Genomic DNA, 25049 nt, shown 5'->3' with positions numbered 1-25049 from the left:
GGGGGGGGGGGGGCTCCAGTTCCTCCTTGCATCCTTGCATTTTTTCCCTTTTGTCACCTGTTTCTTTTAGAAGGCATATGGCCAACCACATATGGCAAAACTGTAATTTCCATGTAGTGATGGTTCAAGGGTCATGCCCAAAAGGTTTTAACTCAACGTGAGCATTGCAAGGGCTGGTCCCTCCCCACATGAAAGCTGGTTTTGCCGCATAACCCCTATTTTTTAATGTCCACCTCAAACTTTGATGCCCCAAGGCTGCAACGTAAGCACCTGCGTGCATACAATGGCTATAAAAACCACCAGCCCTTCTCCGGTTACACCTGGGAGGATTTACGAGCAGAGAAGCAGTCAGTGATGAAGGAGATGCTAAAAAGGAACTTTTACAACAAACCCTCTTCTGAAAAGCAGGGGAAGTTTTCTTCTGTTAAGGTTGTGTGCAATGGGGAAGGACAGGAGAGCAGCCATCCTGGAGGACTTCCCCAAGAGAAGCCACCAACCGTGACACTGTCTTTCAGAGCACAAACCCAAGAAGTATCTCTTGAGTGGTCAGGAAAAAAAGTTTGTTCCTGCAATTAAAGTTTTGAGACTACTGGGTTCAGCAGGGCATTGGGCTTCACTGTTTGTTTAATGGCACCAGAGCATGGTTTTCATTTTCAGTTTGCCTGGGCCTGGTGAAAAAAGAGGAGGAAGGGAAACACATGAAATAATGTCATCCTGCATAACAGGGTGGGATGGAAGAACAGAGCAAATATCTTGTTTGACTGAGGAGGATCATAGGGCAGCACAAGGTGGCAATGGCTCTGTGCACCCCCAGAAATGCAATCGGTGTCACCCAGGCATTTCTGTTGGTGAGCTGAGGCTGAGGGGAAGGTTTAACATCCCCACAGTGCGGGTTTGCTCTCAGTTTAACCAGTGCTGCAGCCAATGCTCTCTCACAGCTGCTGGGGCAGGGTGAGGATCCAGCACTGGATCTCAAGGACTCAAGCCCCAGTCCTTATCCCCAAACTCAGGAAAACTGAAGCAGCTTCACCCTATTCCCTAGCTGGATGTCCACCAGGAACATCACGGCCATCCAACAGGCTTTTCTTTGCCAAAATGTACAGGAGGTAGAAACAGAGGTGCTGGATGGCACCATAAACTTCAACAAGCCCTTCACTCAGTTTCATGCTGTCTCATGCTGTTTTGCTCCTGAGAAAAACCAGCTTTTGACACCTGAAAGTGTAACGTAGTTGTGGAAGGAAGGTATTTATGAATTGGAAGATGTGTTTCCCAAGTGCACCCTAACTAGAAAGTTATGGAGATAATTGCTTGCCCTCTGGGACACAGAAGAACAAACTCAACTATCCCTCACTGACTGTATCCATTTCTGGGGGATTGATTTATTCCTTACCAGTGGACACATCTGAACTTTGCTTGTCAGCGTTAATTAGTGGGGACTCAGCCCGATTCATTATGGCTACGACCTCTCCTTGGCGCAGCTGCACTTTAACAAGAGAGCCATCTGGTTTGCCTGCTCGGCTTTGCCTTCATTCCTGCCCCCACTTCCCATCACTTGTGGGGCACAGGCTGGAAACACCGCCTCAGAAATTACAGGTTGCTGTTGTGGTGGGACAAAGCAGACGGTTCTCAGGGCCCAGGCATGGCACCTGGACCATTTTTCACACCGGCAGTGCCTGGCGGGATGAGCTGTCAGCACGTCACCCCCACCACCACATCCCCTGCCCTCCTTGAGCCATGACGCCAGGGAACTTCCCGGCTGAACGAGGAGGGTGGATCGGGAGGGCAGTGCAGGGGGCTGGGGCTTTGGGCTGCCCCCCTCCATGGCGGGCTTTGTTAGCGGGTGGAGAGGGATGTGTCGCCTGCTCCTAAAATTGGGAGCTTTATCTTGGTGATGGAGTGGGGATGGTTTTGTAAGTCTAAAATGAAATGCTGTTTCAGGGCCAGACCTTGCTCGAGGCAGTCAGAGATGGAGGGAAGCATCTCCTGGGTGGGCTGGAGATGATGATGTAAGCATGGGGCAGGTTTCTGGGCCATGATCTGGCACCATGGTGTGCCCACATGTGTGGCCCCTCCAACCCACCCCAATGGGAGAGAAGGAGTTGCTCCCCACTGGGTTCTTTTTAGGCTAACGTGGGTGGTGGGATGAGGGGCCACCACGCCAGCACAGGCTTCCATCCGGCTTTGAAACAAAGCCACCAAGACTCCAAATTTCAGGCTGGCCTGATGTATTTTTGGATTCTCCCTGCCCATCACCCACTCCTTAAGAGGCTGTCCTGACAGGCTTTGTGGGCGCTGAGTGGTGGCATTTGGGGTGGAGCTGTCTGAGTGCACCTCTTTAATTAGAGCAATTATGGGTGTAATTTATCCAAATTCTGTGCTGAGTGGGGCTATTGGTTTTGCTGGCCAAAGGGCTCATTTGCATGATTTCCATCTCCTCCTGCTAATCCTCCAGTCTATTCGCTGCTCCAATTACTCCTAATGAGAGGACAGGATTGCACCCAACCCTTAACCTTTGCCAAGCTTTCACTAGGGCTTGGCCCAACACACTGTATCCAGTCTTAATGGCCAATGCTTAGATTTTCCCTTGCTCTCCAAGTAGTCTTTCTTAGTGTTTTTCCTCTTTCCTCTCCATCTTTTATTCTTCCTGGGTTTTGATGTTATTTTCACCTAGAAAGTCAAAGTCCCACTCTGTTAAGGAGCCCTTTTGTGGTCAGGTGTGGTGGCTTCTCTTTCTATGACTCAGGGTGCCAAGAGCTGGAACAAAAAAAAAATCATGTACCTGGAACTGAAAATCACCAACTCTTCTGTAAGAGTTTATTGCCCTGAAATGTGGATGGAAACGCTGCTGGAGGTGGCTGGAGCAGGCTGATTTGATCCCAGACTTGGACTGCTTTCATCTGGGAGAATGGGAAAACCCCCAACCAGTCCAAGATCAACCCTCTCCCACCAGCCCATGCTGCGGCTCCCAGGCAGGACAAGGGCTGGATGGAGATGCAGAGCACAGGGGAGGAGGAGGTCCTATACCCCCGCCATGCCCGTCCCTGCCCTGTGTGGCAGCTCCACGCATGGCCATTCACCAAGGTGCCTATTCCTTCTTTTCATGAGTGGGTCAATGGGTCAGCAAGGACCTGGCAGAGATCCTCACACCCCCTTGTCCCATGCACTCGGGACCTGTGTGCTCATTGCTGTCATCAAAATGATTTTTGCTCCCAAAGTGCACCTTTGGAAGGAAACCTCTAGAAAAGGCTCAACCCAGTGCTAGATCCTGCTGAGATGCCGTGACAGTTTGATGTGAACACTGGGACCTCACCCTGGACGCCTGCTAGAGAAAACGGCTGGAGGAGAATGAGCTGTAGTCCCCATCAGCTTTGCTCATTAGCCAGCTGCAGCAGCCGAGGAGTTTCTCTTGCTGTGAGGGCAGCAGGTGGTGTGGGTTTCCCATTTGCAGGTGATCCACTGAGTCAGATAAAACCCCTAGCCGCTGAGCCCCTTAGGGCTTGTTGGTTGGCTGTGGGTTTTGTGTGGTTTCTTGGGTGATGATGGACAAAGCAGTCCTTGCAGTCCTTTTCCTTCCTGGTGGCCACACACCAGCTTTATCTGTGCAGAAGTTGTGACCCCTCAAGGGAGAGAGGGTGAGTTCTTTGTGTTTGTTTTTTTCATGATGCTGGTATCTGGCTCTCCCTGTGGGTCCTCCTCATTCCAGTTCCTCGCTTTCTGTTGTTTATTTTGGGCTTTGGTGCTGCTGTTGCCTGTGCTGTGAGATGTCCTTCAACCCTTTCCCCGTGTCTGTACCAATCCTTGCCTTGTGTCGCTTCTAGTTGCCTTTTCCCTGTTGGGGAAACTGAGGCAGGATAGAAGCCTAAAGTAAGGGAACTGGAAGAGGATGTTAAGAAGTGCACTTTACCTTGCTGCTGGTTTGCAGCTGTCCTCCTGAGAAGCAAACAGTCTCATTTCATGCTTCTCTTCCCCTTTGCTTCTCAGTGCATTTAGTTGCCTTGTTAACGATGACTTTCTTGCTAGTTTGAGCAACTTAAAGCATGAATGCTTTTAAGGAGAGGGGCGTCTCACTTATGGGAAACTGCACAGTGTTGGTGGTGTTTGAAGTTGTGCAGAGGAGAGTAGGGATGTGTTTAGCCTTTTTTTCAGAGGACTAGGAAAACGGGAAAGTGTAGGGATTTTGTATTTCCCATTCTTTGCCTTAAGGCTTCTGGGCAGGTGGGGGCAGGGCACTGCCAGGCTGTGCCCTGGGATGGCACCTGGTTTCAGGGGGATTCAGGAGCAGGGTGTGAGCCTCTCCCTGCTCCCATGCTGGCACATCCCCTGTTATTTTTCCCCCTTCACCAAGAAAGGGGACTCCAGCCAAGGGCTGTAATGCCAAAGGTCAACCGAGGCTGCGTTTGGTGCTTTTTGCAGGAGGCAACGGCACACAAAAATGGGCTGGTGCTTGTTTGCTCTGCAAAAGAAACGATCCCTCTTCTGCAGTGTCCTCCTGGGGTAGCGGCCTTTCAGCGCGGAGCTGGGGAATTAGCTGGAGCTGCGTAGGCACCGTGCCTTTGATTGCAACACGGCGGTGTTTCAGCAGCGGCCTCTGAAAAGCATTGTCGGCCGGGGGCATCCCAGGGCAGCGAGCTGGGGGTCTGGCTGGAGAAACCCCTTCTCCTTTGAAGAGGACAGCCCCACGGATTCTGTGCAAAACTGAACAAGAGCCCTAAATGATTTGGGGATTTTATGCAGCTTGTTATCTTAGGTGTAGGGTTTTTTTTTTTTTGAAATCCCAGCAAGAAATAATCCTTTTTTTCTGGTCGGAATAGAAATGGCTTGATGCTATGAGGCAAAAAATAAAAGGAAGCTCTACCCGGTGCTGTGATGATTTGCAAGGCTAGTGAGAGACTACATGAGGCGTTTTCAAATAGACTCCAATATTTTCAGTGCTTAAAGAGGGCCCGACTACGTGACACCTTTTTTGAAGCCCCGATTTACAATGGACCCAGGCTGAGTGCATTATAATTTGCTGTGCGAAGTTCCAAAGTCGCAGTACTTTCAATAATGAGGAGAGAAACCCTAATATGATGAGAATTTTTTGGTATTGTGTTTAATGAAAAGCTAAAAATGTGCTAATTTGTAAGTCCTGTTGTGGTAGTGGCATTGGAGGCTTTTGAAATGCATTACTGACTTAGGAAGTATTGAGAAAAAATGACATTTTGCTACTAGCAGAAAAGTCAATTATAATGTTTCCACACTTTAGAAAATTGCTGATGCAGGATGGGAGTTAATAGAACAGTCAGCTTCACTTTGTGTTACCAGATTTGGAGGGTTTTGCTGAGAAATGTCAGATTGTTTTTTAATTCCAATAGTAACTTAGACAATAAGCTACAACAGGTGCCACATGGTTGATACTTGTCTCTGGCCAGGGTGTGCTGGAAGGAGATGTATTATTCCCTTGGGCTGCTCCCACCTGGATGCTGAGTGTTTGCCAGCCTGGCGTGATACACACTGCCCAGGACCAGGGCAGGTTATCATAAATAAAGGTTTAGCAGCATTTTGCAGTTGGGCTGATCTCTCCCTGATGGTGAAAGAGCATGTATCAGAGTGCTGAGTCCAGTGCAATCTGTTCCCGGCGCTTTGCAAAAGAGCCCTGTTAATTTATTAAAACACATTTAACCCAAGAAACTGGAGAAAATAGCTGTCCTTCCACTGTGCTCTCAACAGAGCCTTTTTCTATCTCTTGGAGAAAGCAACAGCAAACTTTTCTTATGCTCCTGGGGAACTGAGGGGTGGGAGCTCTGGGAGACTCACTGTGGTTGCCAGAGAGCTTCAGGGCTGGTTGTAAAAATCTCGATGGTGGAGGAGTCTCTTTCGGGAAGGCAGTGGCACTCCCAATAACCCTATCTCTAAATCAGTACAAGCTCGCAAGGCAAAACAGCTCATGCAAAATTGGCAGGGACCAGAGACAGGGGCTGGCACTGATTTAACAGGAGTTACAGTGTCTGATTAAAGGGCTTTGGCCACAGCAGCATAACCCGAGAGCTTGACATAAGCCAGGGACCTAATAATACCCGAGGCACATTGTGAAAGCATGACTTCATGGCGGCTGCTGCCTTTCTACCTCGCGAGGGCTGTTTTTCCTTCCTCCTCGGTGTGAGGACACAGCCCTCCTGCCTGGCTGCGTGGGGTTGGGGCTGCCTTCAGTCGGCATCAGCATCCCTGAGAGCTCGCTGCCGGGAGGCAGATGCTTCTCCTGAAGGGATGCCAACAGGGATGGTGCCTGGGGTCTGCAGAGGAGCTGGGGGGCTCTTCCCTGGGTGCTGTAGTGCAGGGTGGAGGTGATGCCTCACGACTTAAGGTGCTGCTTGGTTTTGGTTTCTTACTCAAGTGCTATGGTAAACTGCTTGTGTTTCTCAAGCTTATCGATAGGGTTTAAATCAATTGGCAGACATGTCTGAGGCAGGGTATCTGCTACATACCTGGAATCCTGATTATGGCACGTTTTTGCCTTGTGGCAAATTGGTAGCAACTTACTTCCAACTGGAGTAGGACTGTCAGCTTCAGTTTGAGTCTCTGCTCTGGCTTGTTTGACGCCCAGCTGATAGGGATTGGAGGTTACTGGTATTTTTGGGAGGTGAAGGTAATGTGGGGGATCTGTACAACAGGAAGGTGGGCAAGAATGGCTCACAGGTGCTTGGATGGAGGCTGAGTGCTGGGGCTGCACTCCTTGCCCACTACCCAGGACCCTGCAAAGCTGACACTGAACCTGAGGCTCCTGCTCCAAGTGTGGTCTCAGGGGCTATGTTTAAAGCACATTAAAATCCACAGGGCAGGGTTATGCCAAGACTTTATTGCCTCTGGGAAAGTGAAGTCACATCTTGCTCCCTCTTTCTCAGCTGTTCCTCCCCAGTGTTTCGAAGCAGGGTTCCTGCTTGGTGTGGTTAAAGCAGAAATATGGGGAGCAAGTATGAGCACTTTTTAAAAGTCATGTCATATGTAGTTCTCCTGGGTTTGGAGGAAGCAATTAAGCCAATTAATTTATTGGTAAATTATCTTATGATGAAGTACAAAATAACTGCAATGAAATGCTGACATTCACATTAATACCAAATTAGTTACTGTATTATGACTGTTCTTACAATGAATGCCCAGTAATTTAATAGTAATGGGACATTTAAATAATTTAGCCGATAATTCTCTAGATCACTTACATATATAAATGAGCATGACAGCTTCTTTCTCAACTTTGCTGGTGCTGCTGGATTACCTCCCACTGCCACACCAGGAGTCAAAGCAACATGGCCTCTCTGCCATCACCCAAAACTCACCTATTGCTGGAAACTAAGTAGGGGACAGGGAGTAGCAAAGGGGATTTTCCTCCCTCATCAGACTTTGGGATTGCTGCAGCTGGAAAGCAGAGTGCAATTGCCCTGCATCTGGGCTTAGCAAAGCCACAATTTTTTATTATTTTTTTCTTCCTGTGGTGGAAGATCTCTGGGTAGAGATGCTCTATCTGGGCATTTCTTGAGAGAACTATTAGCCTCACAGTGGGATGGGCATTGGAGATCCAGCCAGGGCCACTTAATTGAATAGTTCAGCCACTGACACTGAAATTACTCTGTTGGCTCTGCTTGATGCGACAGCTTCATTTTCAAGTAGATGCACTCTCTGTAATAATTGTTATAAATATTGTTAAAATTGCTCCTTATTCTTCCCACTCCCTCCCAAGAGGACTCACTAAAGGAGAGTGAGGGCTTGACAGCTATACAGGGCAGAGTTTGTCTCCTTTATTGCTTCTCTGTCACCCCACTGCACCCACGGAGCTGTTTGTAGATACACCAGCTGTGGCTTCCAGATCCCCATGGGGGAAAAAAGAAACGCAGTTCTCACTGAAAGTAGCCATCATTATAAGCTACACCTAAAGGATAAATTACCCCAGTGCTGTTTTCCCATAAACTGGTGAATACTGGAGAAAAACCACAGGCTTCTGCCCTGCCAAGTGCACCTGGGACAGTGAGAGGTTCGTACATCCTTTCTGCATGGGGTCGGAGTCGTGCCCTGGAGATGGATGTTGCCAGTCAGGGTGTTGCTTTGCTATTGAGATTGCACTGAACCTGCTGAAATATTAGTTAATGGGCTTGCTTACGTCCAACCTAAATGCGGTCTTTTCATCACATCATGTTCTGCTGTCAAACCTGTTGTGGAGAGGAGTATTCCACTGTCGGCAAGATTGAGGACAGAATTATCCAAATTAGTTTTCCTGCAGATGAGAGCAGAGATGAGGTTTTTAACACAAACCCTGCCACCTATTTGGAGCGTTCTGCCTCTTCCCACCAAGGATGAAGTTGAAGAAACCCTTTTTTCACTGTGATGTGCTGCCAAATTTGTGAAGCCAGCGGCCTGCCGCAAGCAAGCACCCACAAAGAATGAATAAAGAAAAGCAAGCTAAAGTTTGTAGCTGCTCTGCTGCAAGCGATTAAATGCAGGGGCTGGCAGCTCATACGCATGGGGTCCCTTGTGCAGGTCACGACAAGGCTCCAGCAGCCAGATTACTGCTGAGATGGCTGAGGGAAGGACTTGTGTACACCAGAGATGTCCTGAGGTGTTGCACAGAGGAGATCTAGCAAGCATTTCCTCTCCTGTCATTTGGATCCCCTTGGCAGGGCTGGAGATGCAGTCACCAAGTTGGATGGCTGGAATCCAGGGGTGCCCTGTACTGGGCAGCAGAACTTAGCCAAAGAGGACCACAAAAATATCAATTTGGGGTGGCACTATTGTATGTGCTGTGATAGTATTGCAGCATGTTCTTTCTCTAGGAGAAAATTCACTTTATTACCCAGAGCCATCCAGTTCCCTCTGCTGTGCTTAATGCTATGATTGCTTGAGTCATTGTGCAGTTAGTTGCCTGCAGGAATCTTTCTGGGCTTTTCTTCAGACTTTGTTGTTTCCATGAGCGTCTTTGTATATTGGGTTTTTTTCTTGGGAGCGGGAGAGGCTCAATAGGATCCCCTTCCCAGAAAGCTTTGTTAGAGCATCTGCTCAGGCAGATTTTTGGGTGAGCTTTTCTTTCTGTAGGGTTTCTGTCCTAAAGCATGTTGTGTACCGACCAACCAGGTAAAAGTGCATTTTCTGCGAGTCACTTGCTGCCATATTTTTGGCGAAATAACTCTGCTCTAGTGGGGGGAGCAGGGGAAGTGAGGAGTTGGAATAGTACAAAGATGCAGAAATGTTTTAAAATGTGGTTGTTTCCTTTTACATAGAAGACGTATCAGCAAGATCTTGAGCAGTGAGCAGTGCCATACCTGGTGTGAAACGTAACCGGTAGAGTACATGTGATGTGCCTGTCCTCAGCCAAAGGCAAGTTGGCCTGGTTTGTGCTGGAGGAAACTAAGCAGCTTTCTACAGCAATGCGGTTCTCCTTGTACCTCCCCGCCTGTCTATAGCGAAGGCATAAAGAGGACCTGTGACTCCTTGGGGATGGTGTGCCTTGAGTTTCCAGCTCAATAGGTATTGTGAGTTACCTATGTCAGGTCAACACAGGTATGTTGCAGTTGGAGGTGAAAACAGGTATTTGTGGCTCTTAACTGAATTAGACCCCAGTCAGTGAGATCCTGTGCTTGACATAAAGGCGGTGCTGGTTCCATCAGTGTCAGGTAGGATGTCCTAAAGCTTCAGGGTGTTTTAACCACTGTTTATAAATACCTTGCCCCCAAAACTGCTGATTGGCGAGCAAACAAGATTACTTGCCTCTCAACTATCAAATGCTATCATGGGCTACTTGGTACACTGTGTTTTTGTGAACGCCTAGTTCCCTGCACTTGCTATTTGTGATATTTGGATGTCAGGCCTAATGCGCTTGAGTAGGAGATATTACATCAAAGCACAAGACTAGGAAATCTGTCTCCAAGTGAGACATTCCTGCCATAGAGCTTCACGTTTTGCTGCTCAACCACATGAAAACAGCTACTGTGATCCCACAGGCTATATTTTACACAGCTTCATGTGTGGGTCTGAATGTGATGGGGGAGATTTCCACCAGTGGGCTACTTAAACAGGAGCTTGAAGGACTGGATTTAGAAGAAGCTGAAGCAGGTCTAGGTGGATTGGGTTTAACGCAGCATGAAACAACCTTTTAGAAAGCACAACAGGCCTATTTCAGGTTGCCATTGCACCTGCTGTTCTGTTACATATGGGTTTAAGCAACAGATATATTGCTATTTGTGCAAACAAGGTAACTCGGCATTGTATTTTATTGCAAAGCAGATTCTCAGGACATCCACCAAAATGACCACCTGACTTTTGCTTCTGCTTTTGCTTCTGTTCTGCTTATTAATGTTTTCTGCTGACGTCCATGTATATGAATTTGTTCATAAGGCACCAAAAGGTGAAACAGTGCTGGTCCTCATGTGGCTGTGTAAATATTCAGCTTGTGGTAGATTGCATTAAGTGACTTATAATCCATCCCAATTAAAAAGCAGTCTTTATAGCTGTAATAGTTTTATTGAGAACTGTAACACATTAGACCTACAGATATATAAAGCAGTTAGTTTTATAAAGCATATAGGATATTAAAGTAATGAAAGACATTAATGTGACATCAATTTTTAAGGAGAGTTACTTGCTGAAATAAATGAGTATAGCCTAAAAGTTGATGGCATGTTACAGTCCTGAGTAATGAACCCTTCTGCCCCCTAAAATGTCTTAGAATAAATAATGCTTGAGCAAGTCAGTGGTCATTAACTCTTTATCCTCTGAGAGCTACATGTCACATTGATGTCTCATCTGATTTTTTTTTTTAAACTTTAAAAAATTTATTCAGAAAGGAATTATCTTTCCTGGAATACCTATAAATCGGGGTGTGTTGTTCTGATGTGTCTGCTTTCCTAACATCATCTCCTTTTCAGTGAAGTAGAGCTGTGACAGGTATTGACAGATGCAAAATTCTTGAGGAAGTCAGTTTTTCCCTTTTCCTTTATTTGTTTTTCCTTTTCCTGCTTTTTTACTGCCTTCCAGTGCTCTGATTCGTGCTCTACCCAGTGGTGTCTTGGCATACCAAGCCTGGAGAATCAAAAAGCATGTATATGTTTTAATAAAACTTAAAATAAAGAACACTTAAATTTTTTACTGGTATGATGGAGCATTCCTTATAAAACCAAACCTCTTAAAATCCTGGCTGCCTTGTGGAGAAGCAGAAATGAAATCCTTAGATCTCTTGAGGACATTATTATAACAAGAAGTATAGCAATTGCTTGCTTGAACTGTGTCTCATTAACAGGAATACTTAGCTGGGCCATTTGTGTTGCTATAGTTATGGAAATGTTAGAACTTCTACGATCAACCCTATTTCTGAGGTATATAGCTCTTGTCCAAACTCCCTCTGGTCTTAAACTTGGCAACAGACAAAGCATATACTTCTCATGGCTCTGCAGATCAATCCAGACAGTTTTTATTTCAATGAGAGAGTTTAAGAAGTAAAACAAACCCTGAACATTAAAAATCTGTTTATTGCTTTCAGATGCCTGTTCACAGTCCTGTGACTTGTAAATGATTTTGGTATAGTTGCTCTGCAAACTTGCCAAGCTCCTGGACTGTAATGTCAACAAGGCAGTTCTAGACCATGTGAAAATAATGTAAAGTGAAGGAGAAGGCAATGCTTTAAAGTTCATAGTGTGTAGGAATTAGTCTTTCCCCATATATACATAGAGGAACCTTTATCAACAAAGTCCTGCCTACACCAGAGATTAAAATGCCACTAGGTGTTGACATGATTGATAAAATGCCTTCCTTCTTGACCATATTCATCCATGCACTGCCTCAGGAATGAATGTCTTTCCTCTGACCACAGACCACTATTTAATGTCACAACTGTGTCTCCTCTGCCCTTCACTTGGGCCCCTGTTGTCTTCAACGTTCCTACCAATGTGGCATTCTGTAAAGTCTGCCTTTTCCATATGATCCATACAAAATGCTGCCCCCAGCTTGAGCCTGGTAAGGCTACCCCTAGGAATTTGCCTTATACAGTTTCCCAGTATGTGTTACAGACAGGCAGCAGCAAGAGAAGTAGTTGGGAGAAGAGGTATTGGATTTGTACAGGGAAGAAAAACCCTTGATGTTTCTCTCCTGGCCCCAGACAGTCTTTCTTGGTGTCATGCTGCTTAAAGGCTTCCTCTGGGTCCTGGAAAAAGGGGCTGATGACAGGCACCTTCTTTGGATCTTTTGTCTTGCAGATTAAATACTGTCACCAGGGAAATGAAGTCTGACAGCTGTCAAATGTCCAGCTCTAACACTGTGATTTCTCCTCTAACTGACTGCATTAGCTGAGCACGCCTCCTCCAAGAACCCCAACTCCACTGACTAAGACATCATGCAACCTCTCATGCATCCACATCTAGATGGTGTCATGAGAGTTGTCTGAGAGGAACCTCTGGGTTTTTAGTACAGTGGCCTGGGCAATTGACACTTATTGTCCTAAAGATGGTCTTGGGCCAAACTATTGCTATGCTGTGTCAGGGAGAACAGACATAGATAGGGCAGGGAGAGGTCTGCAGATGTCTGTTTCTGGTACTTCACCTGTGTGGGATAGGAAAGACAAGGTGGTGGTTGTGACTGTTGTCTCGGAGGAGTTGACTTCCCCAGCAGTGGCTAGCAAACAAGCAACGTCTCTGTCTTTCTATGTGTGATAGGCCATAGAAATTCCATTTTCCCCTCAGCTTTGTTGTTCTGGGTACGACGTTCTCCAGAACTTAAGTGGAAGATGAAAGGAATACCACCACCCCACCAACAGCTTGCTGGGTAGGGTGGAAAGCATTGTTTGGTGGGTGCAGACTGGGGAGGTCATCTCATTGCCTTCTCCAAGTCGCTGATAAAGGACTCTGCTGCATGTGTCAGGAGGAGCTGAGTCACTTGTGATGTCTCCTCTTGTTCTCTTCCAATTTCTTTGTGCATATATTTCAATGCACAAAATTAACCTGCCTGTTGGCATGTGACAATGGCTGCTTTTGACTCTAGCTAGTGGAACTGCTATTGTGGGATTAATGAAGCCAGCTCCTCGTGTATGGTTAAAATAAAAGTAGATTTATCACTAATGCACTATCATCTGAACAGGGGATGTAAGTTACTGACAGTAAGTGACTGATCAGTTAAAATGTTTGCTTGTTGGAGGAATAATGTCTGCAGTCCTTGGTATGGGATTTTACTACATATTGTAAGTATTTTGTACCAGTCACTGCCAGGTAGAACTAGCATGTTAGTGGAACTGCTCTTTGCTCCTCTAGGACTACTGTTATTTCTGTGTAAGGATTTGTATCGATCACACTAGTGCAATAATTTATAATTTCAAAAATGTAGAGGTATAATTGGGGCAGAAATTTGAGTGAATTGAATGAAGAAATCACATTATCACAAATTTTGCATTATTTATATTCATTTTGGAACACTGTCAGAATATAAATGTCAAGCAGGGAGATTCATGTTTCCAGTGAACAGAAATCAAAGATCCATCACAGCGCTAATCTTCACTTTGAATACTGCATTTTAGCTGCCCCACTTCAAAAAGGACAAAGCAAAGCAACAGAAAAGGTCCAGCGACGGCAATGATTAGAGGCTCAGGAGGAGGGGCCTCTGTGCAAGAAGAGAAGGAGATACTGGAGTTAATTAATGCATGAAGCCATTTTGACAATCCTCTTCCCCTGTGCCATATTACAGGTGCTGGGGCAAGGTTCCATGACATTTAAGGGAAACAAATCTAAAACAGATAAAAGGAAATACTTTCTTAAGGGCTGTAATTAATGCAAGGAAATGATTGCCATGGGACTCTGAGGACAGTATCGTTTTAGCCGTGTTCAAAATGAAGTGCTGCCTGCCTACTTCGTGCTGTACAAAACAGGCACATTTATAGTAAGTGGAATAATATTTTCAAGTTAAACTTGCACTGAATACTAGCTCTCATGTTTCAGGGTACAAATGGATTACTACTTGGAGCTGAGAATGACGGGTTTTTTTCTGTGCTGCAACAATGAACCATTAGCCTTTCCCTGAGGAAAGATATTGGTTTAGATAGGAAGCATGAGGAAAAAAGAGTAATTTGCCAAATATCACAAATGCTGCCTATGCTGAGTGAGCCAAATGGCTCTAAATGGAAACTGGAAAGTATTCAACAGGGCTGGGAGAAATATGCACTATCATTAGGTTAGCAGTGGAAGACTACTTGGACAAAGTTGTTAGAAACCACATCCTGTTTATTGTTTAAGGTGCTGTGGGGATTCAAAACCAAAGGGGATTTGAAGAGCAAAATGAAAAGGAAACCTTTCAGCCAGGAGAACTGGATGGTTTATAAGTGGGTTTGCATAGAAGTTGGCAGGGTATGGGATGAAGAAAGCTCTTTTGGGGTCTCTTGGCTTCAGCACACAAGTCCTATCCCGTTTGGAGCACCTGGTGTGGGCTGCCTGCAGCTCCCTGGTACCCAGCAGGGTCTTCCTGTCTGGTGGGCAAGGCTTTTACTACTGCTTAGTAGGCCTGAAGTGCCTTAGTCAAGCACTGTGCCGTTTCTCTGGTGTGCCAGTGCTGCTAAACTGTAGTATAGCTAGTTCAAGTAGTGGACTTGAACTATCTGTAGTCACTAGCTAGTTCAAGAACAGTTCAGCTGTCCCTAAGCTACACTGAAGTCACCACAGTAAATAAACCGTAGACGTGTACTTAAGCCTAGTAAACTGTTCCCATCAATAGGAAAACCAAAAGCAATATAGTGAAAGCAGAATTAACCATTACATAAAGATAATCCTAATCTAGGGAAAGAAAGAGTAATTATTACTGAGCTAGATGTGGAAAAAGTAGCTGTTTGCAGGTTGATCCATGTATATTTGAGGTAGGTGTAACGTACCTCAGAAGCACTAGTTTTTGCCTTCAGGATTTCATAGCCCTAAGGGTGGGGAGATGGACTGAGTTTGAGGCAGAAACTATATATTTTTTTTTAAACCCTGAAATGAAAACACTGTTAAGGAAAATTCTTGTTTGAAATAATTTAAAATAAGGATTTACAACTTGATCCCTATGCAGAACACTCTGCAGACCCTGCGTGCCCAGGTTTTTTGCCTTCTCAGGGTAATAGAGCTAGGCTTGCTGAACATGTCAGCTCTGAAAGAAAAAGGACCAATGTGTTGTACTAATGACACCTGCATAATTTATCCATTCATGTGAAGGCCACTCTGTTGAGGTGAGTGGGGTGCAGGCAGTCGATTCAGCAAAGCAGTATGCCAGGCGTGTTGCTGCCTCTAATAATGACCATTTGCCTGGCATGTCCAGCTGCCCAGCAGCTTGGGCTGCCAAACATCTCAAAATGGGGGAGATGGGTATTTGGTGCTGCTGAGCCATACATCATCATTCAAATAGTGATGTGCCAACCCATCAGCGGAATTAGCAGGTCTCTAGATCAAATGTGCCTGGGCAAGGACATGGCAGGGGACGATGAAATACAGCCAGTTAACATAGCTCTTAATGTCACCTTAAATGTTTCTTCCTCCTCTTTGTACACTGGGTCCTGTCTGGCCAGAGAAGTCATGAACTCAGCAGTCTTCAGTGGCTTCCTAGTCATCTGCAGGAGGCGTAGCTCGCTCAGGACAGCTTGTACTGCCTGGACAATGTGTCCCTGGGTGAAACCATCAGACACCTTTGCTAGGCAGCTTATGTTCAGCAAGTTGGTTATTTCTCCACCATTCTGCAGGATGATGTGTTTCCATAACACTGTTCATCAGGACCCAGAAAATGAGAGAATGCCAAAGACACATATTAAGGAAAGCAGGAGAAATATTTTTTGCATTTTGAAATTGAAAAAGGAAAATAAGGGATATCAGTCAGGAAAGCCAAGATTCAAATTTTTCTTGTTTGCCATTTCTTTCATCTACAGATTTGTAGTATAGAGGCCTTTGGGCACATCTGTTCTTAAACCATTAGTGATCATTTGTTGGCTACCAGTAAGTACTTTTCAGAAAGTCATTAAGGGCACATAATGTGAGGTGGATATGTGTGGAAAAATGGAGAACACTACTTAACTATGCCTGTGTGCATACCCAGAAAGAGAACCTGTCCAGAATGTTCCCATTTGGGTGTGTAGAGTTAGGTACCTATATTAACAGCCTGTTTTTATTTCTGCGACCCCGATCACAGGTTACTCCTGCTGAACTGAAGGCTGCTATGGGGACTCAATGTCTGGTTTGGAAGCCAAAGCCTTTTAGCTATGCAGGCACATGTTGCAAAGGCCAAGCGTAAATTTGTGATTGGAATTTTGCTTGTTATTTAAATGGTGAACCTGTTTGTATCTTTTAGCTATTGAACCTCTGACACAAAGGTTTTCTTAACGTTTGTGAAGCACCTGAGATTTTGTTTCCAAAAATAGATAGGAGTAATAACTTCCTTTGTTTTACCCTATGTAACAGTCTGTCTCAGAGAAACTTAGTAAAACTTTCATGTCATTTCACCATACTTTCCTTTAAAGCCTTATATGAAAACATTTGGAAAAAATAAGAAGTGTTACGCATAGGGATTAAAAAGGTTCTTGAATGAGACAGAAAATTTGTGATTTGGGTATTGTGTGTTTGAATGCTCATATGTAATATGAAAATGTTGTGTGGAAAGTTAATGGTACTGGATGTTGGGACACTCATGCAATGGAGAAAACCTGTCTTATTCCTCCATTGATTGCAATGTTGATACTATGGATTTGTGTCCATAACTACTGATGACTTTGTACTACATTTTTCACTCGGGCAAACTGATCTTCCACCTGAATTTTATCTATGCTCAATAGTTACTGGTGGATTCACTAATTCATTAAAGAGGAATTGGTGCACACAACAGTGAGCACTACTTCTGCACAGCTTCTGTTGCAGGCAGGATCATGCATAGTACAAGGCACTGACTTGCTGGGTGATTAACAGCAAGAAACCAGTATAGGATTGTGTATCTTTCAGTTTAATGATTTCCATTTTATGTTTACAGTTTCCACCATGCCTAGATCGGAATATTTTGGTTTGTAACAAAAGGGAGAGTTGTAGTAGACAGGTAGCCGTGCGCTATGGATATTTGTTATGTTCATGGGTTTTCTGTCAAAACAAATTTCTTTAGTTTTCAAATTGGGTGTCAGGCAGTGAAAACTGTCAAGATTGGAAGGCGAGTGCTCTGTACTGTAAAGATCATGTTTCCATTGAACTTCAGGAAAGGTTGGAGCTAAAGAAGAAGCCAGGCACCATCTTAAATGGGATAATGTCAAAAAAGTAAAGCTACCAGTTTAATCTGCTTTAAAATGTCAAGAGTCACCTTTTTCAGGCATTTTTAAGTTTGCATTTGAAATCCCTTTAGCTGGCCCTTTTTTTTGACTCCAAATTAGTGGTGAGAATCCCAGAATGTAACAGTTCAATCTCCAGAAGTGAACATAGCTAAATTCAGCTGCTATCACCTCCTTTCTCTAGGTCTTATTCATGTCCCTTATCTGTTAGCAATTTATCAGAGCTGTAATGTAACATGAAACACATGTTAGCTTGCTTGGAGACAATTTCCCATCCACACTATGAAAATTACTGATCGTGGGAGAGATTTACAGTGTGCTAGGCAGTCAAAACCTGTCTTGAGCCTGCTGAAATGCGCATCATCTCGGTACCTTGGCTCCCTCTGTGAAAGGCAGCATGAAACTGGACTTTGCAATACAGTTGTAAGATTTTTCTAATAAGATGACTATGCGGAGCAATATTGTAGTCAAGGTACAATTGTGTAGTGAGCTCCCTGAACTGAATGTGGTTTCCTTTACCACTCTATTCATCTGGGACACGATCTATCAGAGATCAGTGGCATGAAGAGAGTCTGTTTTCCTTGATGTGGTGAGCAACAGGGATATTCATGCTAGGAGCTTCTGGTAGGAGAAGCACACCACTGAGAGTCCTAACTGGGAGTGTTTGGTGTCATTCTGAATAGCTCAAAACCTTTTTCTATATTATCTTTTAGACTGTACCTAAACAGCCCTTCTGCTCATGAGTCACCACATCCAGACTCCTTTGTACCCAGAAAACTCTATTAAACCATGTGATATCTGTGACTAGACCACAGAGGGGAAAAAAATATTTTTGGGAACAAAAGCCCTTCTACCAGCCACTTACAAAGGATGTGGACAAGATACCATTTTTTCTTGTAGTAATTGATTCACATTACTAAACTCAATTTGGAGCATTTCTTAGTCAATGCTGAGATACTGCAGACTTCAAGATGATTCAAATTTGAAAACGAACTTGCATTCCTGGAAGTTTGTCTTTTTCTAGCCATGTAAATTTGTCTAATAAAAGACACGGTTTTCCTTACAAGCTTTGACTCTCAGCATATGGGGTACTCAATGAATTTGTTAGACTTTGGGAGGGCCTGTCTATCACTGTAAACATCTGATAGACTAGACATACAAAATTTTGGATGCCTTTACAATTTATCTCATGATCTGTAAGTACAGAAATGGAATTTGATAGTGACAACTCAGTCCTCCAGACATGGTTCTGTTTATAGAGGCCCTGAAATGTATTGTTTAGAGTATGGAAACTGGATAGGAATAACAGAAATTCAGAATTACCATGTAAAAAAAAAAAGTTTAAAATAGAAAATGTGCACTGAAATAGGATCTTGTCCTTCATACAGGGAAAAACAGCTTGTGTTGAACTTGGCTGCACACTAAACTCATGGAAAAATGTTAAATTCTTCTCCCAACATCCACTTTTATTATTTGACCTTTCAGGTAGCCTGCATCGGTATTACCTACATTTTCAGGAATTGAGATGTACCTGGGTTATGAATTGAGTTTGTAGTCAGTTTTGAGGATAAACAAACAATAAACATGGATTTTAAACAGTAGTAATCATCAGGATGACTTGAAATACTTGCCAAATCTTGAAGCGTAGTCAGGCCTAGGAATCAGAATAATTTTTTGGTAAACTTTGCAGAAAGGTTTAAGATTAGCATCAAAGGGACGGTTGGTGGTTCCCACTAGCAGCACTCTGTCCTGTGCTTTCAGAGCCTTGAGGAATTTGGGGAGGAACTTTTCCAGTTGTTTTGGGTTGTTCTTCAGCATGTACATGCAATTACAAGGAGGAAAGAGTTGTTATCAGTGCTGACAGTTAATGAGGTTAAGTTACAAACATTCTATATACAACAGGATTTTGTGCTTTCTTAGTCTAGTTGCATTTAGTGTAAGTAGACTAGATGCTCAACCTAAGTAGAAACCTTCTGTCTTCTGAAAGTCACTTAAACACTTGATTTCTGCTTATGTATTTGTGGGTTTGTGCTAGTGTCTTTCACTATTTAATTTGTTGATCCTGTTATTGAAAAACAGGAAGGAAACCACTCATTTAAAGAAGGAAATTCTGATTTCCAGTTTGAGGGGAAATATTGCTTGGACTCCAGTACTTGATGGACCTTAACAGACAAAAATTGCCAGAGTATGTAACCTGGTGGGGAATCTTCCCAGGTCTTGGAGGTTATGATCTACCAACTCCTACCTATGGTTTACATGTAAAAAATACACTCCCTAATTTATGCTGTGATTTCTTGCTTGATAAGGCTCTAACCTGAGAACACAAGGTCTTTGAACTCAGGATTCATTTCTTTGCAATAATTTACTATTTGACTTTATAACAAATATTTACAGAACAAATGAGTATTGAACAAAACCTCGTATTGGATAGTTATGTTTGATAATGTTTAAGTGAATATGGGTTGAAGAAGCTTAATCAAATTGCTGTGGTGTCGCTCTACTGTTAATAAAGCTCTAGAGTGAATAACTGGGTTAGGATAGTGAATCAGAGAAGTCTTGGAAACCTCTTTTCAGAAATGATTGAGACTTAACGTCAAGTCACCAACACTCACATGGAAACTTTATTCTCTAGATCAACTTGTGATTTTTTATTTTTTTTTTTTTAGCTGTAGTAGACAGCTGCCTGAAAAACTTGAGCTTCAATTTCAGATCAGTCTTCCTTAATGTCAATAAGGAAGAGACTATGTCCTGAAAACCTTCTCAGCTGAGAGGCAGTAATAAACACCTGTATGTACAATCTTTGTGATCTGATTTTTCTGTTGTCTGTAGTAGCAGGCAGCTGACAGAAAGGAGACAAAGCTCTGTTCTGTGGAGTGAAAGCTACAGAGGAGGGTAAATTGGGAAATCAATAAGAAATCCCCAAAGTCTTGGGGTAGTCAGTTATTTTCTAGCTAAACTTGTCTTAATTACAATACATCTGTTTTCTCATTCTTTTTATTCTCATGGTCATACTAGGCAGCTTCCTAAGTCTGCCAGTTGCTTAATTATGACAATGAGTTGAGCATGTCTTAGCACTGGGGTTTAGGTCCCACTTTGAAGCATGAGCATGTTGCTTGCCAGGACAATGCATCTAGCTCATGCTTTTACTCTTGGATGAACTATTCCTGTGGCCGTCACACAGTGCCAGCTGCAATCTTTTTCACTCCCTCTTTGCTGTGCCCATACACCCAATGGTTCCCTGAGTGGGATGTCTGCACTTACTTTCAAGGAACACACCTTGTAACCACAGTATATCTGCCCTGGAGCAAAGGAGAAGTTCTGGCTTTTCTCTTGCTCTGAAAGAAAGGATGTTGCTCTGTCTGCACCCAAACAGTAAGTTTGCTGTCTGAGGGCATGACTTCAAATCACAAGTTCTTATCCTAACTTTGCTATTCCCTTGCTGGGAAGCTTTTGGTAATGCACGTCTCTGATGCTTAAACAAGCTGTTTGTTACATATCTACCTTGGAAGTTTTAGCCAACCTTGCCACCTTTGCTCTGTCAGGGAGATATGGTCACAGTAATGACCAAAATCTGGATTTACTTTGTTTTTAGCACACTTTATGCTGGATAAATTACTCTCCATGATTTATACATCTGTTGCTACCCATAGGCTTCAAGCTTTCCTTCCCTTCATATTGAAAGGAAACAATTGTTGTCCAAGAAGTTTTGAGACATCAATATTACTAGGAAAGTGAGAATTATCAAATTACTGTAGGTCTGGAGGTGCGTGAGTAGAGGAATACTATCTTGCTGAAATGACTGATAGGCTGATAGTTGCTTCAAGTGAGACATGGTGTTTTCTGGGCTTGCTTTCTTCTTCTGGAAAAACTGACTCTATCAGGAGATGCAAGGAGTTTTTAAAACAACTGCCTGACTCCTATTTCGACTCTTACTCATGAAAGTGAGTCCTAATTTATCCCCTGCATTTGGGACATAATTTTTTTGGGTGACAAATTATATTAATGGATTCCCGCTGATCTAGAGTTGGTTACAACAAGTGTTCATTGCTCAGCTTGTAGGAATCTTAATTTTAAAAGTTGACTGAACCAGTGTTAGAGACCAAGCTAAACACTCCACTCATGTTAAGCCTACTAAGCCAGGCAGGCATTTATGTGTCAGCAGCTCCTGTTATGCTTTGAAACCAAAATGTGTCCAGAGCACACATGTTTCAGGGATATGTCCTGAAAGCTAATAATATCTCCTCCACTTGGAAAGAAATGTGTCAGTAGCAAGAAGGGCTGTTGAAGAGGTAAGCTATGATTTCAGCCACCATGTGGATCTGAGTTGGAGAAAAGTGGGGTGAATTGTGAAGGTGATCCCTATTTGTTTAACCATCAGAGAGATACTACTTTTCTAGTGGGTATTTGAAGAACTTGAGGCTGCTTTTTACCAGATTCTCAGTCATGGTGCCAGAAATGTCACACTAGGATGAGCAAAGTGACTTCTGCTCACTGTGTCTTCTGAGGGCTGAGCTTAGCTCATCTTCTCTAAAATTCTAGTGCTCCTAAGGAAGGCTCCCCAGATTGCCAGCTATCGCTGCCTGTCCCTCCTGTTTCATGCTCTCTGGCTCCAATTATGGGTTACGCTGTGAACTGTGTGGGACATGAGTTACTTTAAGCCTGGAGACATCTACTACCACTAAGAACACAAGAGACCTTGTGTTAAATGCCTGCAAGTCTTAGGATATGATAGCAGGGACAGAGGTGATACCTCCAGCTCTGAGGTGGGCAGGATGAGAAAATTTTTCCACATTGGTGGCTATCAAAGCAGACAAAGATCATGAATATTCCAGGCAATCTTTGGCTCCTAGTCTTAATTTTAATCCCCATCTGCACTTGCTGTCAAGGTTTGAGACCAAAAGAAAGGTTCTCTTTTGGTATGGGGACTGCTACAGGGCATCAACCACTGCACACCCATCAGCTCATACAGTCCTCACAGAAGTAACAGCATCACTTGAGGTGACAGGACTCACCTCAAGAAAAAAGTTTTAATCTTTCACATGGAGCTCTAAAAATATTTTTCAAGCAGCATGAATCTAATCAGGATTTGGGTGAATTGTCCTCTGCTGTGGTGGCTGAGTTGCTGTGCCTATTGGACAGTGTTTTAATTTTCTTTCTAGTGGGGAAGCTACAGAAGAGAGGAAGGAATGGAAGCAATGGCAATAGGACTCCTGGGAGCCCAAAGAAAATAACCTGTAAACATAACTATTTAACATAGGCTCTTTGTTTTCACAGTGGAAATTTATCCTTGTTACTTTATTGTTCACTTTGGCTCCATCCAATTTCTCAAATTAATAGAGCTGAACAATTTAAGCTCATCTTAACTTTTAGTTTCTTGCCTCATACTTTGAAATTCTCCATTATTCTCTTCTACTTTTCAGTGCACTGATGAGCAGTGACTGGACTATTTTTAAATAAAGCAAGTATAGGTGTAGGAGAGAAATGTGACCTCTTGGGGGCTCTTAAGAAGTCATAAGACTCTCTTAAAAGAAAAAAATGCTAGTGAGACAAGCTTTGGCAGGTCTGGTCACACTGGTATGTGCTAAGCTAAGAAATACACTCGTTCCTTTGTGTTGGTTGTAATGCAACAGGAGAAATTATCTGCACTGAAATAAAAAAGGAGCAACTCACCTCTTCTTCAGCCTTTGGCACTGCTTTAGAAAATATTTTTTCTGTGTCTCCAATCCACACGACTGAAGGCTGCAATTGCTTAGCCACCTAAGAGAAAATGGGGGAGAAAAGGCAAGAAGTTGATTAAAATGGTTATGTTTTCATACCTGGGTGCCTATAATTATGCTTTAAAATCTGTATTTCAGCAGTTAAAATCAGCCTGGTTTAATTTTTTCTGGAAACATTAAGCACTCATGGATAGCACTTGCTTTGCTCAACAGCCTTGGAAAACCAAGCGCTCTCTAGTTAGAAGTCTGACATTAAGAACCCAACCCAAATTGGATCATTTTGACTGCTATGCTTATCTTTCATTTCTCAACCCAAATTCAGTTGCCGTTCTGCAAAAGGAAGACTAGACTTGAGAGTTCAATGGCAACCACCAGCAGCTTTAGACTGGCTGCTCTTGCCTGCAGGATCCCTCCCTGTTTTTCTGAAGGCAATACAGGCAAGAGGTGGTTATTGCATGAGAAACAAGGGTATTAATATTTAAGAAAAACAGGCTGATATGCGATCTTCTGGATTACAAAATAGTGTTTAATTTGCGGATAGCCTAAGAATTAAAATGGGATCTGTTAAGTTTGAAGCAGGGGGGTGTCTATACAAATGGGCTTTCCAGCTCCAAAGTCAGAGGCACTATACCTCTGGTTCACAGCAGGATGGCAGCAATGCTACAGGCTTTTTCACATCTTGCACTCTCCCTATTGCTATAGAAACGCCAGTGGTTTAGACATTCTGCTGCCAAATTTTAATCACTTTCCAGCGGCTCTCAGAGCCGTGCTAGTTTGCTCAGCAACAAAAGTGATTGGCTTGGAGTCCATGGGTAATGAGAGACAGCATTCTTCTGTCCTGCCTTTTTTTTTTCCCCCTCAGCTGAAACTGCTGCTTCCAGGAAGGAAGCTTACAAAATCGATAGGTTGTATACATCATAAGCTCAGTGTCTGATTGACAGCCAGTGCAGGAAGAATGAAGTCATGAACATCTTTCTTCAAAGCACTGCAGTTCGTTTTTTATGGATGTATTTCAAAAGTACCAAGTGTGTGTGTCTGTACAGTAAAAATGGATTGAAGATGGGGGAAAAGAGCAGTAGATGACTGCTGTTAAACTTGTTTGCTCTGCTGTGCTGCTGATGGGGTGAAGTGGAAACAATGCCATCTTCAGCACATGACACTTTATTTGTGGTAACTTGTCAGTCCTAGAATATTTCAGGTGGTACCTCCCAAGTTCAGAATGGCTTCATTGAGGAAAACAGAGCTTCTTCCTTTGTTGTAAGGCAGGAACTCCAATGTTTAGCATTAGTAATGAAGATTTTAAAAATAAAAACATCATATGGAACATAATATGAAGAAACTGATGTGTGGACCTAGGTAGTTATGTGAATGCTTAACTGCATGTACAATTTAGAGTAACATCTCAGTCCAGCAGTGTATTGAGTATACAAACTGGAATAAAGGACAGATTTAAATTGTACAGCAATAATATCTGCCATTTTAAAGCCAGATCCTTTTTTATCTATCTCCTATTTACCTATTTTCAGAGATAGTCTTAAGCCTGTACACACTGCAAGGTGTATTTGAGAGGGAAAGCCTGTGGCTTTCATTGAACCGAGCTGTTGCAATAGTCTTAGACTTGGGGATTTTCTGCTGAGTATCCTGCTAGTAAAGGGCTCAGACACCTGCAGAAAATGCAAGTCAGTCCTACTGATTTGCCCTTGTAGATGAATTCAGTTAGCTCCTGGATGTCTGTAAGCAGGCTTGGAGACAAGTGGTGAAAGAAGAGTAATGTCGTAGCATGGTCATATAGCAGAGATGGGGTAAGTGACATTCTTTGTAAAATTAGACTTAGAAAGAAAAATAGGTGTAGTTTAAGTTGCTAAAAGAAATATACAGCTTCTTAAAGAACTGCATTTGCATTTGATGCACCTGCTGTGAAATCTACTGTGATGTGTGGAAACTCTGACTCAGAGACCCTTACCAAACTCAGCATCGTTAATGAATGGATTATCAGCTGGGGCTTTCTGATGTTTCTGATGGTGACTTTTACCTTCTGAAATATAAGTTAACAACCATTTTTTGCTCCT

General features: G+C 43.5%; 1 protein-coding gene across 1 annotated transcript in view; it reads right to left on the bottom strand.

The window, feature by feature from the left end:
- Positions 1 to 10771: 10771 nt before the first annotated feature.
- Positions 10772 to 25049, bottom strand: part of IQCA1 (IQ motif containing with AAA domain 1) — a 100998-nt gene continuing 86720 nt past the window's right edge. Inside the window, exons 16-19 of the mRNA XM_026852418.1 lie at positions 22934 to 23020; positions 18895 to 19072; positions 15485 to 15723; positions 10772 to 11043 (exon numbers count right to left, since the gene is read on the bottom strand). Of these exons, the coding sequence (XP_026708219.1) occupies positions 10939 to 11043; positions 15485 to 15723; positions 18895 to 19072; positions 22934 to 23020 (609 nt within the window). The 3' untranslated portion in view covers positions 10772 to 10938. The remainder of the gene's footprint in view (positions 11044 to 15484; positions 15724 to 18894; positions 19073 to 22933; positions 23021 to 25049) is intronic.

Source organism: Athene cunicularia (genome assembly GCF_003259725.1).
Source record: "Athene cunicularia isolate RWA chromosome 7 unlocalized genomic scaffold, athCun1 chr7_part1, whole genome shotgun sequence".
In the NCBI taxonomy this organism is placed as follows: Eukaryota; Metazoa; Chordata; class Aves; order Strigiformes; family Strigidae; genus Athene; species Athene cunicularia.
Note: the sequence above shows the minus strand (reverse complement) of the source record. Positions and strands in the feature narration are given on the sequence as shown.